Consider the following 19,160-nt stretch of genomic DNA (forward strand, 5'->3'; position numbering starts at 1 on the left):
TAATTTCGGAGTATAAATGAAAACCTATTTGTGATAAATGTTACACAAATGTTTCTCCAAAGAGTAGAATTAGAGAATAAAATGGGTTATCTTGTAGTGCTGCAGAACCTTTTGAATTTTGTCCTAATGTTATTCTGCAGATGTTTAAAAGTTGATGTATCTGCTTCTCAGCAAGTGTTTTCTTAAGTTGCTCCACACAGCAAAATAAGGCTAAGATTCTAAATATTATCTTTCTTCTCAAACCCACACGTCACAATAACAGCAGAGTGGAAGAAAAAGTTTGATTCTATTTATTGGATGCAGGTTTACAAAAAGTAATTCTAAATAGGCAAAATAAATATTCTTAGTAGAGCTATATATACATATGTATTTTAACAATGTGAGACAAAATGAGAAGCAACAAAAAATTACAAATATTCACTACAGAGAGAAAGCAAAGAACATTAAAAAGAGCACAAACAAATCATTCCTTCTTAAACAAAAGGTGTGGGGCTTTACAATGATCTCATTTACAATTTCCTGGTCTTATTGTAAAAGTTAAGTCTAATGCAGAATATAAATAGTTCATGTAATGTACAAAATGATGTGCTGCATGCTTTACAAATGTGTGAACTTCACCATTTGCAATATGAACACTGCTAAGAGTGATCATGAAGTGCAACGGGACCAATCCTCACTTTTTCACACTACAGTCACTTTTCACCCAACAATTCAATAGCTACAAAACCTCCTCATCCACCCTACGCCGTCACTTAAAGCTGATGGATGGCTCCGCTGGCTCACTTTCTTTGTACAAAGGCACTCGGACATTCGGATCTCTCCAGTGATGTCTAACCATTAGCACACTCCCTGTTTTCTGCCACTGAGCTGTTTTCTTAATTGGACTCAAGCATCCATTTAAGCTGTTTGACCCAAATCATCAAAATTCCTAAATGAAAACAGTAAGAGGAAGTTGAAGAAAACATTGTAGCAAACAAGTAAAACATTTATTATTATTAAACTCTAAGCAAAATAAAAGCCTAGAAATAAATACCAATTCTTGAAGAATGTGGAATCCAGATTTCTGAAACTTTGATGCATATGCAACCAAGATGTTGTTCCAATGCCAGCAGTGCAAATGCTCAGAGTTCATTCTTTTGCTACCAAAATGTTCTTTATGAAATCCATTAAGCCTGCACACTTCTTTATCTACTGTACAATATACTGCTGAAATACAGCATATTAATTAAACCTGTTCATCCCAATTTGGAAAGACTTCAGTTTTTATAAGGGGATTTAAGATTAAAGAGTCATTTGGTGATTGAGAAAGGCCCTCAGTATCATGAGGATCCTCAACAGACTGCTTCAGTTCTTATCAAAGACTTTGGTGATGTGTGTCATAGTTAGTCTGGGGCTGCAAGCTTTCAATAATTTTATACAATTGAGCTGAGCTGGTTTATTCATCAGAAAATTCTCAAAAGGTGACAACTTGTATACAATATAAATAATCACAGTAAAAGGTAAACCTGATTGATAATGTTATGCAACTATTATTATTTTTTTTAAACTCAAATGAGACGCATCATATACTTGATTGTTCTGATTCTGTGGGGTTCAGTGTTACTTTTGACATAATCACCAAGTTTAAAGTTGAGCTTCACGCTTCTTGAACTTGTAGAATTTAGGCAGATCAGTTGGATGGGATTAACTACTTAAGAGAGTCAGGTACTTTGCTGACTGGCTTACTGGAATCTCCCAAATTAGTAGGGTAGATCTGATCAACCATTTTTGTGCCTTGTCAGATTAAATCTTTCTGATATGGTATGTGTACTCCCGTGAGATGAATAAAATTGAGAATGAACGGTCAATTTAAAATTTATGACATGAATACAATCCACATGCACTGCACTATTTGTGAAACTCAAATCACCAGCAATTTTTCTACTTGTAATGCAGCAGCAAAGCTAGTTAAATGTGGTGATGCCTGCAGGAGCACAGGACAAGGTGAATACTTCTAAGAGCACAATTTAAAAGCTTGATTATTTGATTTGAATGCTTATTACTACCATGTTGAAATTTCAACTATGATTTTATAAAGATGTCTGTATCAAGCCAACAGTTTCAAGAATCCATGAAGAACATTCAACAGTAAATGAATGTTTGTAAGCTTGGTTTAAAGATACATTATTCTGAAAAGCAACTATATTTACCAAATACCTGTATGCTAAAATTCTTGCAGCCCTAAACTAGACACTAACACTGCCTGTTGGTCTAGCCAAATGACTCAAAAGAATTATTTATCTGTTTTGGAAACATGTTTAAGATGTGCTTTGCTAAGGCTGTTTTAAACAAATCAGCTCTGGGTAGCTGGTGACTCAGGGGTTTATATTTGCAGAGGCATTGTTGGTAGACTCGGGTCAGGTTGAATTCCTTTCTGTCTTCGTAAGATGTTCACATTGTGATTTCTGCAAGGAAAAGATAAATCTCAGGATCTCACATTAAACGTAGACAAATAAATGAGAAGTTGTGTTTTGATTTAAGTCAAAGTAGTTACTCATGTGGGCGGCACGGTGGCGCAGTGGGTAGCGCTGCTGCCTCGCAGTTGGGAGACCTGGGGACCCGGGTTCGCTTCCCGGACCCTCCCTGTGTGGAGTTTGCATGTTCTCCCCGTGTCTGCGTGGGTTTCCTCCGGGCGCTCCGGTTTCCTCCCACAGTCCAAAGACTGCTGGTTAGGTGGATTGGAGATTCTAAATTGGCCCTAGTGTGTGCTTGGTGTGTGGGTGTGTTTATGTGTGTCCTGCGGTGGGTTGGCACCCTGCCCAGGATTGGTTCCTGCCTTATGCCCTGTGTTGGCTGGGATTGGCTCCGGCAGACCCCCGTGACCCTGTGTTCGGATTCAGCGGGTTGGAAAATGGATGGATGGATGGATAGTTACTCATGTTAGTGAGAGAACCTGCACAAAAATTCATGCCAAACACTTATAGCCCAGGTTTGGCCTACTTTTGAGAGATCAAGTCTGGTCATCTAGATTCAACGATGCACATTACAGAAATAATTGTAGAAATTGATGTCTCAAGATGTCTTGCTTCCCACAGAAATAAACTGGAAACCAGGAAGGTATCAGAGCTAATCAACAAAATTACTAGAATAGATCAAGAACATGCCAGGTGTCCAAGTGAGGTGCTTCATAGGAAAAGGCAGACTCTGCATTCAGAGCTCAACCTCTTAACAAGTAAAGAAACTGAACAACTGATACTTAAATCAAGACATCATTATTATGAACATGGAGAGAAAGCTAATAAGATTTTAGCTCAACAAATCCACAAGCAAGAAGTTTGCAATGCAATCCCAGCAATCACCAACACAATTGGAGACAAAATCATTGACCATAAAAATATAATGTACACATTTAGAGACTACTATAAGTGCTTATATTCTACTGAGATCAAAGTCAAGACAAGACACAATCTAATGCATTTTTGGACGCATTACAAATACCACAAATAGATACTCTTAGTGCAGAGGAACTGGATAAACCTCTGACACTATCAGAATTACTAGATGCTATAAACTCACTGCAGGGTGAGAAAGAAGCAGGCCCTGATGTCTACCCTACTGAATTTTTATAAGAAACTAGTTGATTACCCAGTGGCTTCGCTCACTGAGTGCAAGGGAAAAAAATAAAATGTAGTCTAAAAGTTATTAAACAGTAAAACATTAAGAAGTAAAGATATATTGAGCACTACTGGAGTGGTTTAGGGTAAACTACATTTTAAAGGCGCTATAACACAACAGGTAAGTAGTACTAACAGCAGCTAAAATGTATTTGGATTATCTCTTGGTAGTAGATCCCTTGTGAAAGGCGCTACATGACCGCAGTGGTATAGAAATTACATTTTCTATGTGATTGTCCAAATTTCTGCCTGACAACCTTGCACTACATGCCTGTGATTTACTTCTTAAAATAATTCATCACAAAAGGAACCTTGAATGTTGCGGGGTTTTAGTGACCTGAACTCCCCTTAAGGGACAGTAAGTAGTAGTGCAGGGTAATTTACAAACAGAGTCCTGCTTCGATGGCGCCGATTACACTCATTCACAAAGATTTCCACTCTCCCAGGAGCCGACGGGGCACTTGAAGTGTCACAAACAGTGCGAGAAGAGAGGACGCTGCCCGAAACTGAGAAGCTCTTGACCCCGCGGAGCAGCCCGACATTCCGCGCCTCCCAGCGTTCACTTTGTTCTCACGCACATTGTTTACAGTTCGCCGCAGTTAAAAAGTAGAAAGACGCAAAGCTGTTTTCCTCATCTCTTCTACTATCAAGTACTGCCAACTAAAAAAAAGTTACAATGTGGCAGTTTCCGCGACAGTCATGTGGACGAATAAATAAAACTTCTCTGTCAGAACGCGCCTGGCGGCTCAGCGCTGTAGTCCAGAGAGGAGGGCTGGGAGAGGATGACGCAGGGTGCACTTCTATGGGATAGATCGGTGTGTTTGTGTTTACTTCTTTTCAATATCAATAAAATAACTCTCACACAAATAATAACAATTTGTAAAGATGATATAAAAATGGCATCCACAAACGAAGTGATTAGTTCCTGTATTATAATATGTTCTGTGGTCATACGTAATTTCCATATCGTGTGGTCATACGTAATTTCTGTTTCATACATAATTTCCATATCGCGTGGTCATACGTAATTTCCATTTCAAATGCGAAAAGAATTTTATATATATAGATTCAGCTCACTCCCCTTCTATTAGCAACATTTAAAGAAGCTTGAGAATATAAAATTCTACCTCAAACTTTTATCCAAGCATTAATTACCATATTTCCTAAACAAAATAAGCACTTATTAAAAGGTGCATTGTACAGACCCATTTCACTTCTGAATAATGATATTAAGACACTCTCCAAAGTCCTAGCTAGAAGGATGGAGAAAGTGCTGCCTGCTGTAATATCACAAGACCAAACTGGATTTATTAAAGGCAGACACTTAAGTTTCCAATCTTCGACGCCTGTTTAATGTAATATATTGACCCACAAAGTCAAATACCCCGGAGATATTATTAGTGTTGTATGAAAAAAAAGGATTTGACATGGTTGAATGGAACTACCTTTTCACTACATTGGAGAAATTTGGGTTTGGCCTGAACATTTGTATATGGATCAAACTACTGTATAAAAATCCAGAAGCTTCAGTTTTTATTAACAACATTAATTCAGACTACATTAAACTAGAGCATAGTACCAGGCAAGGATGCCCCTTGTCACCACTGCTTCTTGCAATCACCATCGAGCCACTGGCAATTCATTGTCAATATGCTATTGAGATAAAATGGATTATCAGAGAAGGACTGGAACAGAAAGTTTCTCTATATGCAGATGATATGGTACTGTATGTATCAGATCCACAAAATACTGTGCCTGCAGTCCTAACAACACTAACAGAATTTCAAAAGATTTCTGGTCTCAGAATCAATTTTAATAAAAGTGTGTTTGTCCCAGTGAATTCTCAAGCATACAATATTAGATTGGACACCTTCCCATTTATCATCAAGATCACTTTAAATACCTAGGGGTAAACATCACAAGTAAACATAAAGCTCTTTATCAACAAAATTTTGCTGTCTGTATGGAAAAAATTAAGCAAGACTTGCACAGATGGTCAACCTAATCTCACTTTAGCTGGAAGAATTAATACTGTTAAGATGAATATCCTTCCTAAGCTTCTCTTTTTATTTCAAAACATTCCAATATACAGTTAGGTCCATAAATATTTGGACAGAGACAACTTTTTTCTAATTTTGGTTTTGTACATTACCACAATGAATTTTAAATGAAACAACTCAGATGCAGTTGAAGTGCAGACTTTCAGCTTTAATTCAGTGGGGTGAACAAAACGATTGCATAAAAATGTGAGGCAACTAAAGCATTTTTTTAACACAATCCCTTCATTTCAGGAGCTCAAAAGTAATTGGACAATTGACTCAAAGGCTATTTTATGGGCAGGTGTGGGCAAGTCCGTCGTTATGTCATTATCAATTAAGCAGATAAAAGGCCTGGAGGTGTGGTGCTTGCATGTGAAAAGATTTTCCTGTGAACAGACAACATGCGGTCAAAGGAGCTCTTCATGCAGGTGAAAGAAGCCATCCTTAAGCTGCGAAAACAGAAAAAACCCATCCGAGAAATTGCTACAATATTACGAGTGGTAAAATCTACAGATTGGTACATCCTGAGAAAGAAAGCATGCACTGGTGAACGCAGCAACGCAAAAAGACCTGGACGTCCACGGAAGACAACAGTGGTGGATGACCGCAGAATCATTTCCATGGTGAAGAGAAACCCCTTCACAACAGCCAACCAAGTGAACAACACTCTCCAGGGGGTAGGTGTATCGATATCCAAGTCTACCATAAAGAGAAGACTGCATGAAAGTAAATACAGAGGGTGCACTGCAAGGTGCAAGCCACTCATAAACCTCAAGAATAGAAAGGCTAGATTGGACTTTACTAAAGAACATCTAAAAAAGCCAGCACAGTTCTGGAAAAAAAATTCTTTGAACAGATGAAACCAAGATCAACCTCTACCAGAATGATGGCAAGAAAAAAATATGGAGAAGGCGTGGAACAGCTCATTATCCAAAGCATACCACATCATCTGTAAAACACGGTGGAGGCAGTGTGATGGCTTGGGCGTGCATGGCTGCCAGTGGCACTGGGACACTAGTGTTTATTGATGATGTGACACAGCATAGAAGCAGCCGAATGAATTCTGAGGTGTTCAGAGACATACTGTCTGCTCAGATCCTGCTAAATGCAGTCAAATTGATTGGGCGGCGTTTCATGATACAGATGGACAATGACCCAAAACATACAGCCAAAGCAACCCAGGAGTTTACTAAAGCAAAGAAGTGGAAAATTCTTGAATGGCCAAGTCAGTCATCTGATCTTAACCCAACTGAGCATGCATTTCACTTGTTGAAGACTAAACTTCAGACAGAAAGGCCCACAAACAAACAGCAACTGAAAGCCGCTGCAGTAAAGGCCTGGCAGAGCATTAAAATGGAGGAAACCCAGCATCTGGTGATGTCCATGAGTTCGAGACTTCAGGCTGTCATTGCCGGCAAAGGGTTTTCAACCAAGTATTAGAAATGAACATTTTATTTCCAGTTATTTAATTTGTCCAATTACTTTTGAGCCCCTGAAATGAAGGGATTGTGTTAAAAAAAAAATGCTTTAGTTGCCTCACATTTTTATGCAATCGTTTTGTTCACCCCACTGAATTAAAGCTGAAAGTCTGCACTTCAACTGCATCTGAGTTGTTTCATTTAAAATTCATTGTGGTAATGTATAGAACCAAAATTAGAAAAAAGTTGTCTCTGTCCAAGTATTTATGGACCTAACTGTATATCACTAGATAATTTGGAATTCAAAACATCCACGTATCCAAAGGGCGACCCTACAAAGACCTAAGGCGGAAAGTGGCACGGCTCTACCTAACTTTCAATTTTATTACTGAGCAGCAAACATACAAACTACAGTACATCCGGAAAGTATTCACAGCGCATCACTTTTTCCACATTTTGTTATGTTTCAGCCTTATTCCAAAATGGATTAAATTCATTTTTTTCCTCAGAATTCTACACACAACACCCCATAATGACAATGTGAAAAAGGTTTACTTGAGGTTTTTGCAAATTTATTAAAAATAAAAAAACTAAGAAATCACATGTACATAAGTATTCACAGCCTTTGCTCAATACTTTGTCGATGCACCTTTGGCAGCAATTACAGCCTCAAGTCTTTTTGAATATGATGCCACAAGCTTGGCACACCTATCCTTGGCCAGGTTCGCCCATTCCTCTTTGCAGCACCTCTCAAGCTCCATCAGGTTGGATGGGAAGCATCGGTGCTCAGCCATTTTAAGATCTCTCCAGAGATGTTCAATCGGATTCAAGTCTGGGCTCTGGCTGGGCCACTCAAGGACATTCACAGAGTTGTCCTGAAGCCACTCCTTTGATATCTTGGCTGTGTGCTTAGGGTCGTTGTCCTGCAGAAAGATGAACTGTCGCCCCAGTCTGAGGTCAAGAGCGCTCTGGAGCAGGTTTTCATCCAGGATGTCTCTGTACATTGCTGCAGTCATCTTCCCCTTTATCCTGACTAGTCTCCCAGTTCCTGCCGCTGAAAAACATCCCCACAGCATGATGCTGCCACCACCATGCTTCACTGTAGGGATGGTGCCAGGTTTCCTCCAAACGTGATGCCTAGCAGTCACACCAAAGAGTTCAATCTTTGTATCATTAGACCAGAGAATTTTCCTTCTCATGGTCTGAGAATCCTTCAGGTGCCTTTTGGCAAACTCCAGGCGGGCTGCCATGTGCCTTTTACTAAGGAGTGGCTTCCGTCTGGCCACTCTACCATACAGGCCTGATTGGTGGATTGCTGCAGAGATGGTTGTCCTTCTGGAAGGTTCTCCTCTCTCCACAGAGGACCTCCGGAGCTCTGATAGAGTGACCATCGAGTTCTTGGTCACCTCCCTGACTAAGGCCCTTCTCCCCTGATTGCTCAGTTTAGATGGCCGGCCAGCTCTAGGAAGAGTCCTGGTGGTTTCGAACTTCTTCCACTTACGGATGATGGAGGCCACTGTGCTGATTGGGACCTTCAAAGCAGCAAAAATTTTTCTGTAACCTTCCCCAGATTTGTGCCTCGAGACAATCCTGTCTCGGAGGTCTACAGACAATTCCTTTGACTTCATGCTTGGTTTGTGCTCTGACATGATCTGTCAACTGTGGGACTTATATAGACAGGTGTGTGCTTTTCCAAATCATGTCCAACCAACTGAATTTACCACAGGTGGACTCCAATTAAGCTGCAGAAACATCTCAAGGATGATCAGGGGAAACAGGATACACCTGAGCCTAATTTTGAGCTTCATGGCAAAGGCTGTGAATACTTATGTACATGTGCTTTCTCAATTTTTTTTATTTTTAATAAATTTGCAAAAATCTCAAGTAAACTTTTTTCATGTTGTCATTATAGGGTGTTGTGTGTAGAATTCTGAGGGAAAAAATGAATTTAATCCATTTTGGAAAAAGGCTGTAATATAACAAAATGTGGAAAAAGTGATGCGCTGTGAATACTTTCTGGATGCACTGTATAAAATCATGGGCATGGACACAAATAGATACATAGGCTTGGTCCGCAATAGAAATAAAATCCTGCAGTACTTCTTTATATTCCTTGCTTTGCACCAAAATAAATACAAGTTATTGCCAATATACCAACAACACAATTGTGCTTCACTCAATCAGAATGTGGAATCAATGTAGGAAGTATCCACATTACTAACTGAGAATGATAAACCGGATGGACGCAGGGACATCCGGCAATGGGCCGTGGACGCAAAAGACGTACTGCGCAGGCGCCCCAAAAATCCCCCCCCCCCCGCAAGCAACGGGAACCGGATGGAATGCAACGTAAAATAAGAAATGAGGCACCACGCACAGAAAAAAGGAGTCAGACCACAGAAAAAAGGAGTCAGACGCCGGCGCTGTGCACAAAACCCACTGCACACGAAACGGGACACACACAAAGAGGAGGATTCAACAAGCCCCTAACACACAAAAAAAAAGAAGACGCAAGCACCACACAAAGCCCATTGGACACAAAATGGGACATACTACGGACATAGCACACGAAACGTACACAAAAACGACGATTCAGACCCACGACCACACTAACATAAATAACAAATGACACACAAAGCCCCATAAATGAACGGTCCGTATTAAACATACGTCATCTCAACACGTTCACACTATGCAGCATAGGTGGATCTCATTACAATGTGGCACTATTAACCGTTCAACCGCAGAAAAGGCTCCATATTAACAGTGAGTGCGATCCTCCTTATTACTTATCCATATTTCTCACGCTGAAGAACAAACAAGTCATGAATTCACGATCACGGGTACAAAACGATACGGCTCGGAAAACGGGACCAAACACAATTCACACTATGCAGCATAGGTGGATCTCATTACAATGAGGCACTATTAACCGTTCAACCGCAGAAAAGGCTCCATATTAACAGTGAGTGCGATCCTCCTTATTACTTATCCATATATCTAACGCTGAAGAACAAACAAGTCATGAATTCACGATCACGGGTACAAAATGAACGTAGACGCATGCAGCACGCGTCTCACAGTGCTGCATCGATACAGGCACGGGTTCAAAACGAAACACCTCCCGTCTCAGACATACAGAAACGACAGCGAAGGGACAAAATAAATAAATGCAGACGTCTACACCGCACATCTGGAATGCCGGAAAACAAGCAGGCAAGGCTCCAAAAAGAGAAAGCTCAACTGACCTACATACAAAAACGGGCAAGGCTCAATACAAACAATGCACGCCGTAAACTACAACGGGCTTCTCACATAGCACAGGCAAATCGATTACAGCTCCAAAACAACACGTCCCAAATACTGGACATACAACGACGCACCTCTCAAACGGCACAAGCAAAACATACAGGTCACGGACATCAACGACAGACACCTGCTAAACGCTTGCGCCAGTTAGCTGACAACGCGTTCAATAATGAGTCCACTATTCAGGAAAATTCATTCGGATTAATGAATGTCATTTGCAATCATTGTCATTCACTTAACTTCCCTGAAGAAACAACTGGCAATACAAGTAATACATTTACACGTTGTTGTCAAAAGGGTCAAATTAGACTGCCCCCTTTACATTCATATCCTGAATATCTACAGAAGCTTCTAACTAACGATGTACCTGAAAGTAAAAACTTTATGAACTGCATTACATCCTACAAATCGGTATCCACTATGAACATGAACAGTAGCACTGCACGTGGCATCTGTCTTGCAAAACTGTTAATTATTGATGAATGTACAATGGCATCCAGTCACTTACTCAACACCATTCATAAACTTCTACAAACGTTGATGAATAATAATATTCCCTTTCGATGAAAGGTACTTTTATTAGGAGGAGATTTTAGACAGTGCTTAGCTATTGTTCCACATGCCATGCGCTCAGCTATTATTCAGTGCACCTTAAAATACGCAGACAATTGGCATTGCTTTCAAAAGATACAGTTAGTACAAAACATGCGATGTCCAGATCCAGATCATAACAATTGGTTATTACAACTGGGAGATGGTACACTCACCAATACAGATAGACTTCACCCAGATATTATTACAATTCCTCAAGCCTTTATCTGCGACGACTTAGTTACAGAGATATTTGGAACAGCAATCTCATTAGACCAAATGCCCCTTTTAACACAACGCACTATATTATGTCCAAAAAATATTAATGTGTAAAACATAAATACCCAAGTCATTGCATTACTTCCTGGAGAGACACAACTCTTTCTAAGCTCTGACAAAGTTGACTCTGATCACGACAATGACCATCTTCATTGACCTTACAAGTTCTGACCTGGAATTACCTTTTACACTTAAACAGCGTTTACAAAGAAATTTTCCAATAAACCTTTACACTTTGCCACACACTTTATTGTTTGCTTTCTATATGCATCATCTACACCTTCACACTATTCTATATCTCATTCATACATCACGCTCTTTGTCATTTCCCAACACCAGGGGTTGGCGAGCGAAGCGAGCAGGGGGTGGAGCCCCCTAGTTTTAAGTTAGAGAAGCTTGTGTCTGTGGCACCTCTGCACGAGAACCACCTTTTTCCACCCTCTCAAACATATGCAGTTTATAATGTCTGGAAAACATTCCTGATTAAATCACTTAGAGTACTGTACGTAGACGATGTCTTTGCATCCTACGAACAATTACACTCCAAATTTAACTTTCCAGCAACACATTTCTTTCACTACCTTTAAATTCAAAACTTTGTTAAACAGAACCTTCCCAATTTTCCTCACCTCCCACCTACGTCTACACCGGAAAAAATATTGCTCAGTCTCAAGGACTCAGACAGCATTTCCGTAATATATAAAACTATTTTACAGTCCCTCCCTTTGAAAGATCCAAGAGAACAATGGGAAAAGGATTTCTCACTCAACATCTCAGGAAAGGAGTGAAAAGTAGCAATGCACAGAATTCACTCGACCTCCATATGCACATGGCATAGAATTATTCAACTCAAAATTATACATTGAGCACATCTCTCTCGTTTAAAATTGTCCAGGGCAAGATCCAACCTGCGAACGCTGCAATCAAGTTCCGGCCTCACTGGGCCACATGTTTTGGGTGTGCACCAAATTAACATCATTTTGGACCAAAATCTTTAAATGCCTTTCAGACAGCTTTGGTGTCACTATCCCTCCTAATCCATTAACAGCTGTGTTTGGTGTACTTCCAGATGGTCTTAAAGTGGAGAAGGACAAACAAACTGTAATTGCTTTTACTACACTACTGGCACATATACTTTTCTTGCTCAATTGGAAGATTCCTAACTCACCTATTCTATGTTAATGGGTAACTGATGTTATATACTATTTGAAAGGCACATATACTTTTCTTGCTCAATTGGAAGATTCCTAACTCACCTATTCTAAGTTAATGGGTAACTGATGTTATATACTATTTGAAACTGGAAAAAATCAAATTCGCACTTAGAGGATCTGTGCAAAACATTTTCAAAACCTATCAGGATCTAATCAATAACATTTTAGAATAAGCATTAAAATTTAGGAAGCAGGTTCTCTCCCCTCTTTTACTCCATTTATCTTTATTCATTTATTAATTTACCTATTCACTTATTTTTACTAGAATAAAGTTACACTGCCGGCCTAGCTCTCTTTCTCAGGGGTGGGGGTTGATTTGTTTCAAACCTTTTTTTTTTTGTAAAACTTGAGTTATGTGTATGGAATGTTATTTGATTTTAATAAAATTAATAAAAAGATGTCTTGCTTCCCCACTTACTGGTGTACCACAAGTAGCCTCTTCGTATTCTTGACCTTGACAGGTTTTGCCACCATTCTGTGCAGATGGACTATTGCAGATTCGTGAGCGGCTTACTACTGCAAGGCCACAGGTTACAGGGCAAGGCCTCCAAGCTGACCACAGTGACCAACTTCCATCAACTAAAAAAAAAAATAAAACGAAATCAAACAAAAAATGTAGGACTATTTCCTACTGAGTTGGCACATTATGTTCTAATTTGGCAGACATCTTTAAACAAAAGGTACTTAGAGGAGCTATTCAATTACAGAGGCATTTTCAGATCAGCTTAAACTAACTTGGCATCATTTGCATTTCCTGCCCCCCTAATTCAACTTGCAGACTAAACAGAGTCTTTGCTTTTCTTGATTCATAGTGCCATCATATGTTTTGTGATTCTAATTATTTTGGCTTACCTATATAACTTCGCCTCCTAACTGTTTATCTGCCCTGGAAAAATCATTGTTTTGAAGTAGGTGAATTATGATGGAAGGCACCAGAAAAGGCCTTGCTAGGCAAAGATTCATGACATTTGAGTCTGCTTGAGCTTTGAAATATTATAAGGCATTTTCTTACATCAGGGTGAAGGGAAGAGAAAAAATGCAATGGTCAGGAACAGGAAATATTTTGGAACAGGTGGTGACAGAACAAGGAAATCACATATATGATGGCCCTGAACCACATCCAGAGAAAGAAACTAGATCAGATTGCATAGGAGACATTTACTAACAAATCTCCAGTTGGCCATCTCTTAGTGTAACCAGGAGACATTTTCAACCCAGTTGCTTGGAGCTTTAAAGAGTGTAAAAATGTTGCCACGTTACAGAAACAATTTTAGGAAGAGGCCAGCATCACTCCTCAAGGAGTGTGTCTTTCAGAGCCTTTCCTTCAACTTTATACCATAGTGTTTTCACATATCATTTTCAAACACAAGTCCTATAATAAATGAGGACAACCTTGAGGACAAGATGATCTGGAGGGCTGAGCCTTGCATTTGTAATGGACAGTCTGTCAAAGTGGACAGCTTCACTAACAGCAATGTTTTCTGATGAACTGCCTTCCTTATAACTGATGTCACAGTGTGTCCAGAGGATGTTCCTGATATACCTGTGCAAGTTGAGACCACAGCCACTGCAGTCGGTGCTGCCCTCTGTGACCACATTCCGTTTGGTGTGGTAGGATTTCTTACTAGGTACAGCACTTGCAAACGGATGAACTGGAATGTTTTCTAGGTGTTTCTCTGCTTTGCTTGATCCCAGCACAGGCACAGGATTTCTAATACATTGTTGCAGGCTGCAAAATCATGCTGTAGAATCCAAGAAGTGTTCCAGTCATCCTAAGGAAATTTTTTAGAACACATAAAGGCTTGAACTAAGAGCAATATAAGTGAATTAGACTTTATATTAGAAAGCATAGGGTATAAAATTTAGAGAGATAATTCTGATGTGATGAGCTTGTGTTCTCGGATAGACAAGAAGTGCAAATGATACGAAGTTCAGCGCAAGATCAATGGAATTAAAATGACCTAAACTTGTGAAGACTGAGTTCTGAAAATATTAAATCAAACATAAACCTGGACCTTATTTTTAAGGTTTTGCTTCCTTGAAGCTTTTGGGTGATTATGAGAAAAAGTTTCAAGCTCTAATTTCACATAGGAATTTGCGGAAAGATGAAATGAACTTTTATTGAATTTAGCATGTTGAATCACTTAATGATGCTGACAAACTACATTAGCTCAATTGAGCTAAAGTGTTTTGAAGCTGATTTTTATTTGTACGCAGCATCTGATCCTTCTTGTTTCTGTGTCCAACAGTAGCCAGCCAGCACTGATGGATTCTACTGGCCTTGGTAATGCTTTTCCATCATTTCACTTCCCTGATGATTTTTTTTTACCATGTTTGCCACTGACTGCACAAAGGTTAGTGAGGAAGTTGTTCAAATGTGAATGCAGAAAATGTTGCAATTCATGGTTTTGCACGCTTGAAGCATGTTGTCAACCAGCTGGATGTTTGTTTGGTGCTCTGTACGTCCTTGAATGCGTTCTGTGGCCTCACTAGCAGATCTTTGAACCACATGTAATTAATCAATTGTCTGATTTGTAAACCAACAAAAATTACCTCCTTAATCAGTTATTCATGGAAACAACTGTTTCAAATATAGAAATCTTTTGCACCTTCCCTGTTTATCGTTTTTAATTAACTTCTCATCAATACAAGTTTTATATGAAGAAAAGACAAATATATCTTTGTTGGGTCCACATGTGGCTTATGTGCCAAATGTATGAGTTGTTTAAGGGGTGGAGTGGGGGTCATGGCTCCCAAAATGGATGCACTATGTTCCTAAAATAACTCTCCAATAAAGAACTTATTTTCTTCCTCAAAAGTTTTATTTATTTTTTTAATTTGTTAAGGCCACTACTAATGTAAATATGTTAATAATCTACAAACACAATAATTAAACTCATCCTACCTAAGCAACTCTCAATTGCACGTCACCTATCCTTAAATAATGAAACATTCTGTACTACATAAATTATGGATTGATTTACTGTTAAAGTTTAGCTTAAGAGAGGTCACTTCAACTTGTATATTTTATACACAGTATTTTCCTCATCAACATTTCAGAGAGACCCTCCTGTCTGCAAACAGATCCTGAAGGTGTGCTACTTAAATGACTGCAAAGTTTTTGTCTTATGCTTGAATGTAACACCTGGACAAACAATGGTGCAGCGGTCTAAGCATATCTCTGTTAAAAACATTACCTACCACTGTGGCAAAATAAACTGCTCAAAAAAATTAAAGAAACACTTTGAAAACACAATGGGGAAAAAACATGGTGTATATCTATACTGATATCGACTGAGTAATGTGTTAGGATAATGAAAATTATCAACCTGCAGAGGGCTGAATTCAAAGACATCCCAAAAATCTAAGTGAAAAAAATGTGTGTCAGGCTAGTCCATTTTGCCGAAATTTCATTGCAACTCAAAATTGTACTCAGGTATGCATGCCTGACAATGGAGTGGGGTTGGTGGTATGGAATTCAGTAGTATCAATTCCTTCATCCTTCAGGAGCTGCCTACATACTCTCACCACATGAGGCCAGGCATTGATGTGCACCAGAAGGAATCCAGGGCCCACTGAACCTGGATAGGGTCTGACAATGGGTCCAAGGATTTCATCCCAATATTTAATGGCAGTCAAGGTGCCAACGTCTATCCTCTTGAGGTCTGTGTGTCCCTCCAAGGATATGCCTCCCCAGACCATCACTGTCCCACCACCAAACCGGTCATGCTGAATGATGTTACAGGCAGCATAACATTCTCCACGGCTTCTCCAGACCCTTTCATGTCTGTCACATGCGCTCATGGTGAACCTGCTATCATCTGAAAAGCACAGGGCGCAAGTGGTGAACCTGCCAATTCTGGTATTCTATGGCAAATGCCAATCGAGCTCCAAAGTGCCGGGCAGTGAGCAGAGGGCCCACTAAAGGATGTCGGGCCCTCAGGCCACCCTCATGAAGTCTGCTTCTGATTGTTTGGTCAGAGACATTCACACCAGTGGCCTGCTGGAGGTCATTTTGTAGGGTTTGGCAGTGCTCATCCTGTTCCTCCTTGCCCAAAAGAGCAGATACCGGTCCTGCTGATGGGTTAAGGACCTTCTACGGCCCTTTCCAGCTCTCTTAGAGTAACTGCCTGTCTCCTGGAATCTCCTGCATGCCCTTGAGACTGTGCTGGGTGACACAGCAAACCTTCTGGCAATGGCACGTACTGATGAGCCATCCTGGAGAAGCTGGACTACCTGTGCCACCTCTGTAGGGTCCAGGTATCGCCTCATGCTATCAGTAGTGACATTGACCATAGCCAAATGCAAAACTAGTGAAAAACAGATGAGGAGGGAAAAATGTCAGTGGCCTCCACCTGTTAAACCATTCCTGTTTTGGGGGTCATCTCATTATTGCCCCTCTAGTGCACTGTTGTTAATTTAATTAACACCAAAGCAGCTGAAACTGATTAACAACCCCCTCTGCTACTTAACTGACCCGATCAATAGCCCAGAAGTTTCACTGACTTGATGATATACTTTGATTAAAAAGTATTCCTTTCATTTTTTTGAGCAGAACATTTAAAAGATAAAAATACTTCACAAAATCAAAGGGATTTTCCATCAAATAATCCATTTTCTAACACATCTTATTCAGTACAGGAATGCAGGGAAGTTGAAGCCTAACCCAGCAAGCATCAGGCACAAGACAAAAAAAAATCCCTGAACAGCACGCCAGCCCATTGTTGAGCAAACACATACACACAAGGACATCAGAGCAAATTAGCATCACCAATGCACTTAAACTGCATGTCTTTTAAAACGGTTAACCAAATCACAAAACACTTTTTAATATTACGGCATGCAAATATTTTCTAACTTGTTTAAAAATAAGAAATTTACGTTGCAAGCGGGTACTTTTCATAATTTCAAAATTTTAAACATCATTATGAGATTTAAGTTATATTGTACGTTTTTATTGCAAACAATTTATGATGTGACTTTGAATGTGATGTAATATAGTAGTATGGTTGTGACTCAAAAAAAAGATACATTATTGTTTATTGTATATGAGTACTTCTAATACGGGAGAAAATCACAAAAACACTTGATGAAAAAATGATGACTGAAAAATTTAAAGGTGATTTTTGTGATTAGATAGATAGATAGATAGATAGATTAGCAGGCCAAAATCTGTAAGATTCACCCAAAAGTGCTCAGGAAGCAAAGATTTTTGTTGTCCAGTGTAATTAGAGTGAAGTAGAGTCAATGGCCCACACACTATTTTCTGATCTTATAATAAACACAAATCTTGTTGATTTTATCATTTTACGTATAATTCAGCTTCAGAAGGGTATTTCTACTTTTTTCATTAGCAACACTTAATCAGAAAACTTGAAGACATTATTCCTGAAGGGCAGCTTACAACCATATCCAGAATTATTCTCTTTCCAAAATGGTGATCTACTGGTATTCAGACCCCAAATATAGGACACACTATTATATATTTTGCAAAAAATAAAGAATGATTCCAGTACTTGGACAATGTTCACTGCTGCATGCTGCTGTTTCCTCGGGTGTGCCTTCACAAAGCTGGCCGTTGGAAGAAGGAGGCGGATTGTTACAAACTCTGATTCGTCTCTTAATTCCAGAACAAAGCTGTGTGCAGGTGGACCATGGGGACCATTCTGACCACTGACCATTCACTGGAATAATCAAAGGAAGATAGCAATATAAAAAAGAAAATTAATCATCTGAAAACAAAATTAACAGAATGAAAAACAGAATTATATTTAGTATGTCAAGAATTAGCTATGCATAAATGTCCATACGTGAAAATAAGTCATTGGTACAATAATGAAGCCAGGATAATGCCCTGAAACATTTTCAAAAATACTAATATTAGATGGTCACCAGGGTCACCAGACACATGATTGAATCTACAAGAAACAAGAGCATTCGACTGAAGCAAGGCGTACATCCACAACAACACTAAGGCAGCTACAACATGGGGCATTTGGTTTGCTCAGCTCCTGTCTTTGAACTTTTTCCAAATGTGGCCTCTCCAGTAATGATTTGAGTATCTTCTCTAATGTTGTGTTATGACAGTATAAATTAGAAAATTTTCATATTGTGTAAATATTTATTATTATTAGGTTTTATGAATTTTCATTGTTATTTCCTTGACACTAAGATATCTCAATACAGTTCTTTTACACAATCACTGCCCAACAATTTGATTAGTGATGGTCAGGTTCTTTAACAGTTTTTGACTACATTTGTATTTTGTTCATTGTCATTTTGACTTGGGCTTTGACTGGTGCCGGTCTTAATGACTATTGCTATGTTTTGTTCTTGAAATCTTTTCATCTCCTGTTCCTGTTGCTAATTGTCTTTTGGAGACCTTTTTCCTTCCAAGCTCACAATATCCTTTCCGTCTGAGAACTTGACCCAACTACTCTCTCCTCTAGATTTAATTAGACTATGGCTGGATGGTTCCCTTAAACTCCACATTTGTATTTCCATGACAATCTTTTGATTCATATCTGGGATCAAGGTTGTTCATATAAAATCCATGAACCAAAAACCTTCAGTGTAGTCAGGAAGATACACCATTATTGAACCCTCTCTATCAATTAAAGAGCTAGATAACCATGGCAGGTATCAGGCTATTTGCCC

The 19,160-nt window shown here is 39.3% G+C and overlaps 1 protein-coding gene across 1 annotated transcript in view; it reads right to left on the bottom strand.

The window, feature by feature from the left end:
* Positions 1-294: 294 nt before the first annotated feature.
* LOC127528897 (uncharacterized) overlaps positions 295-19,160 on the bottom strand; it is a 55,971-nt gene continuing 37,105 nt past the window's right edge. Inside the window, exons 12-15 of the mRNA XM_051930524.1 lie at positions 18,020-18,187; positions 12,922-13,082; positions 1,034-2,444; positions 295-928 (exon numbers count right to left, since the gene is read on the bottom strand). Coding sequence (XP_051786484.1) covers positions 2,397-2,444; positions 12,922-13,082; positions 18,020-18,187 — 377 coding nt within the window. The 3' untranslated portion in view covers positions 295-928; positions 1,034-2,396. The remainder of the gene's footprint in view (positions 929-1,033; positions 2,445-12,921; positions 13,083-18,019; positions 18,188-19,160) is intronic.

Source organism: Erpetoichthys calabaricus, chromosome 8 (assembly GCF_900747795.2).
Source record: "Erpetoichthys calabaricus chromosome 8, fErpCal1.3, whole genome shotgun sequence".
Classification (NCBI taxonomy): Eukaryota; Metazoa; Chordata; class Cladistia; order Polypteriformes; family Polypteridae; genus Erpetoichthys; species Erpetoichthys calabaricus.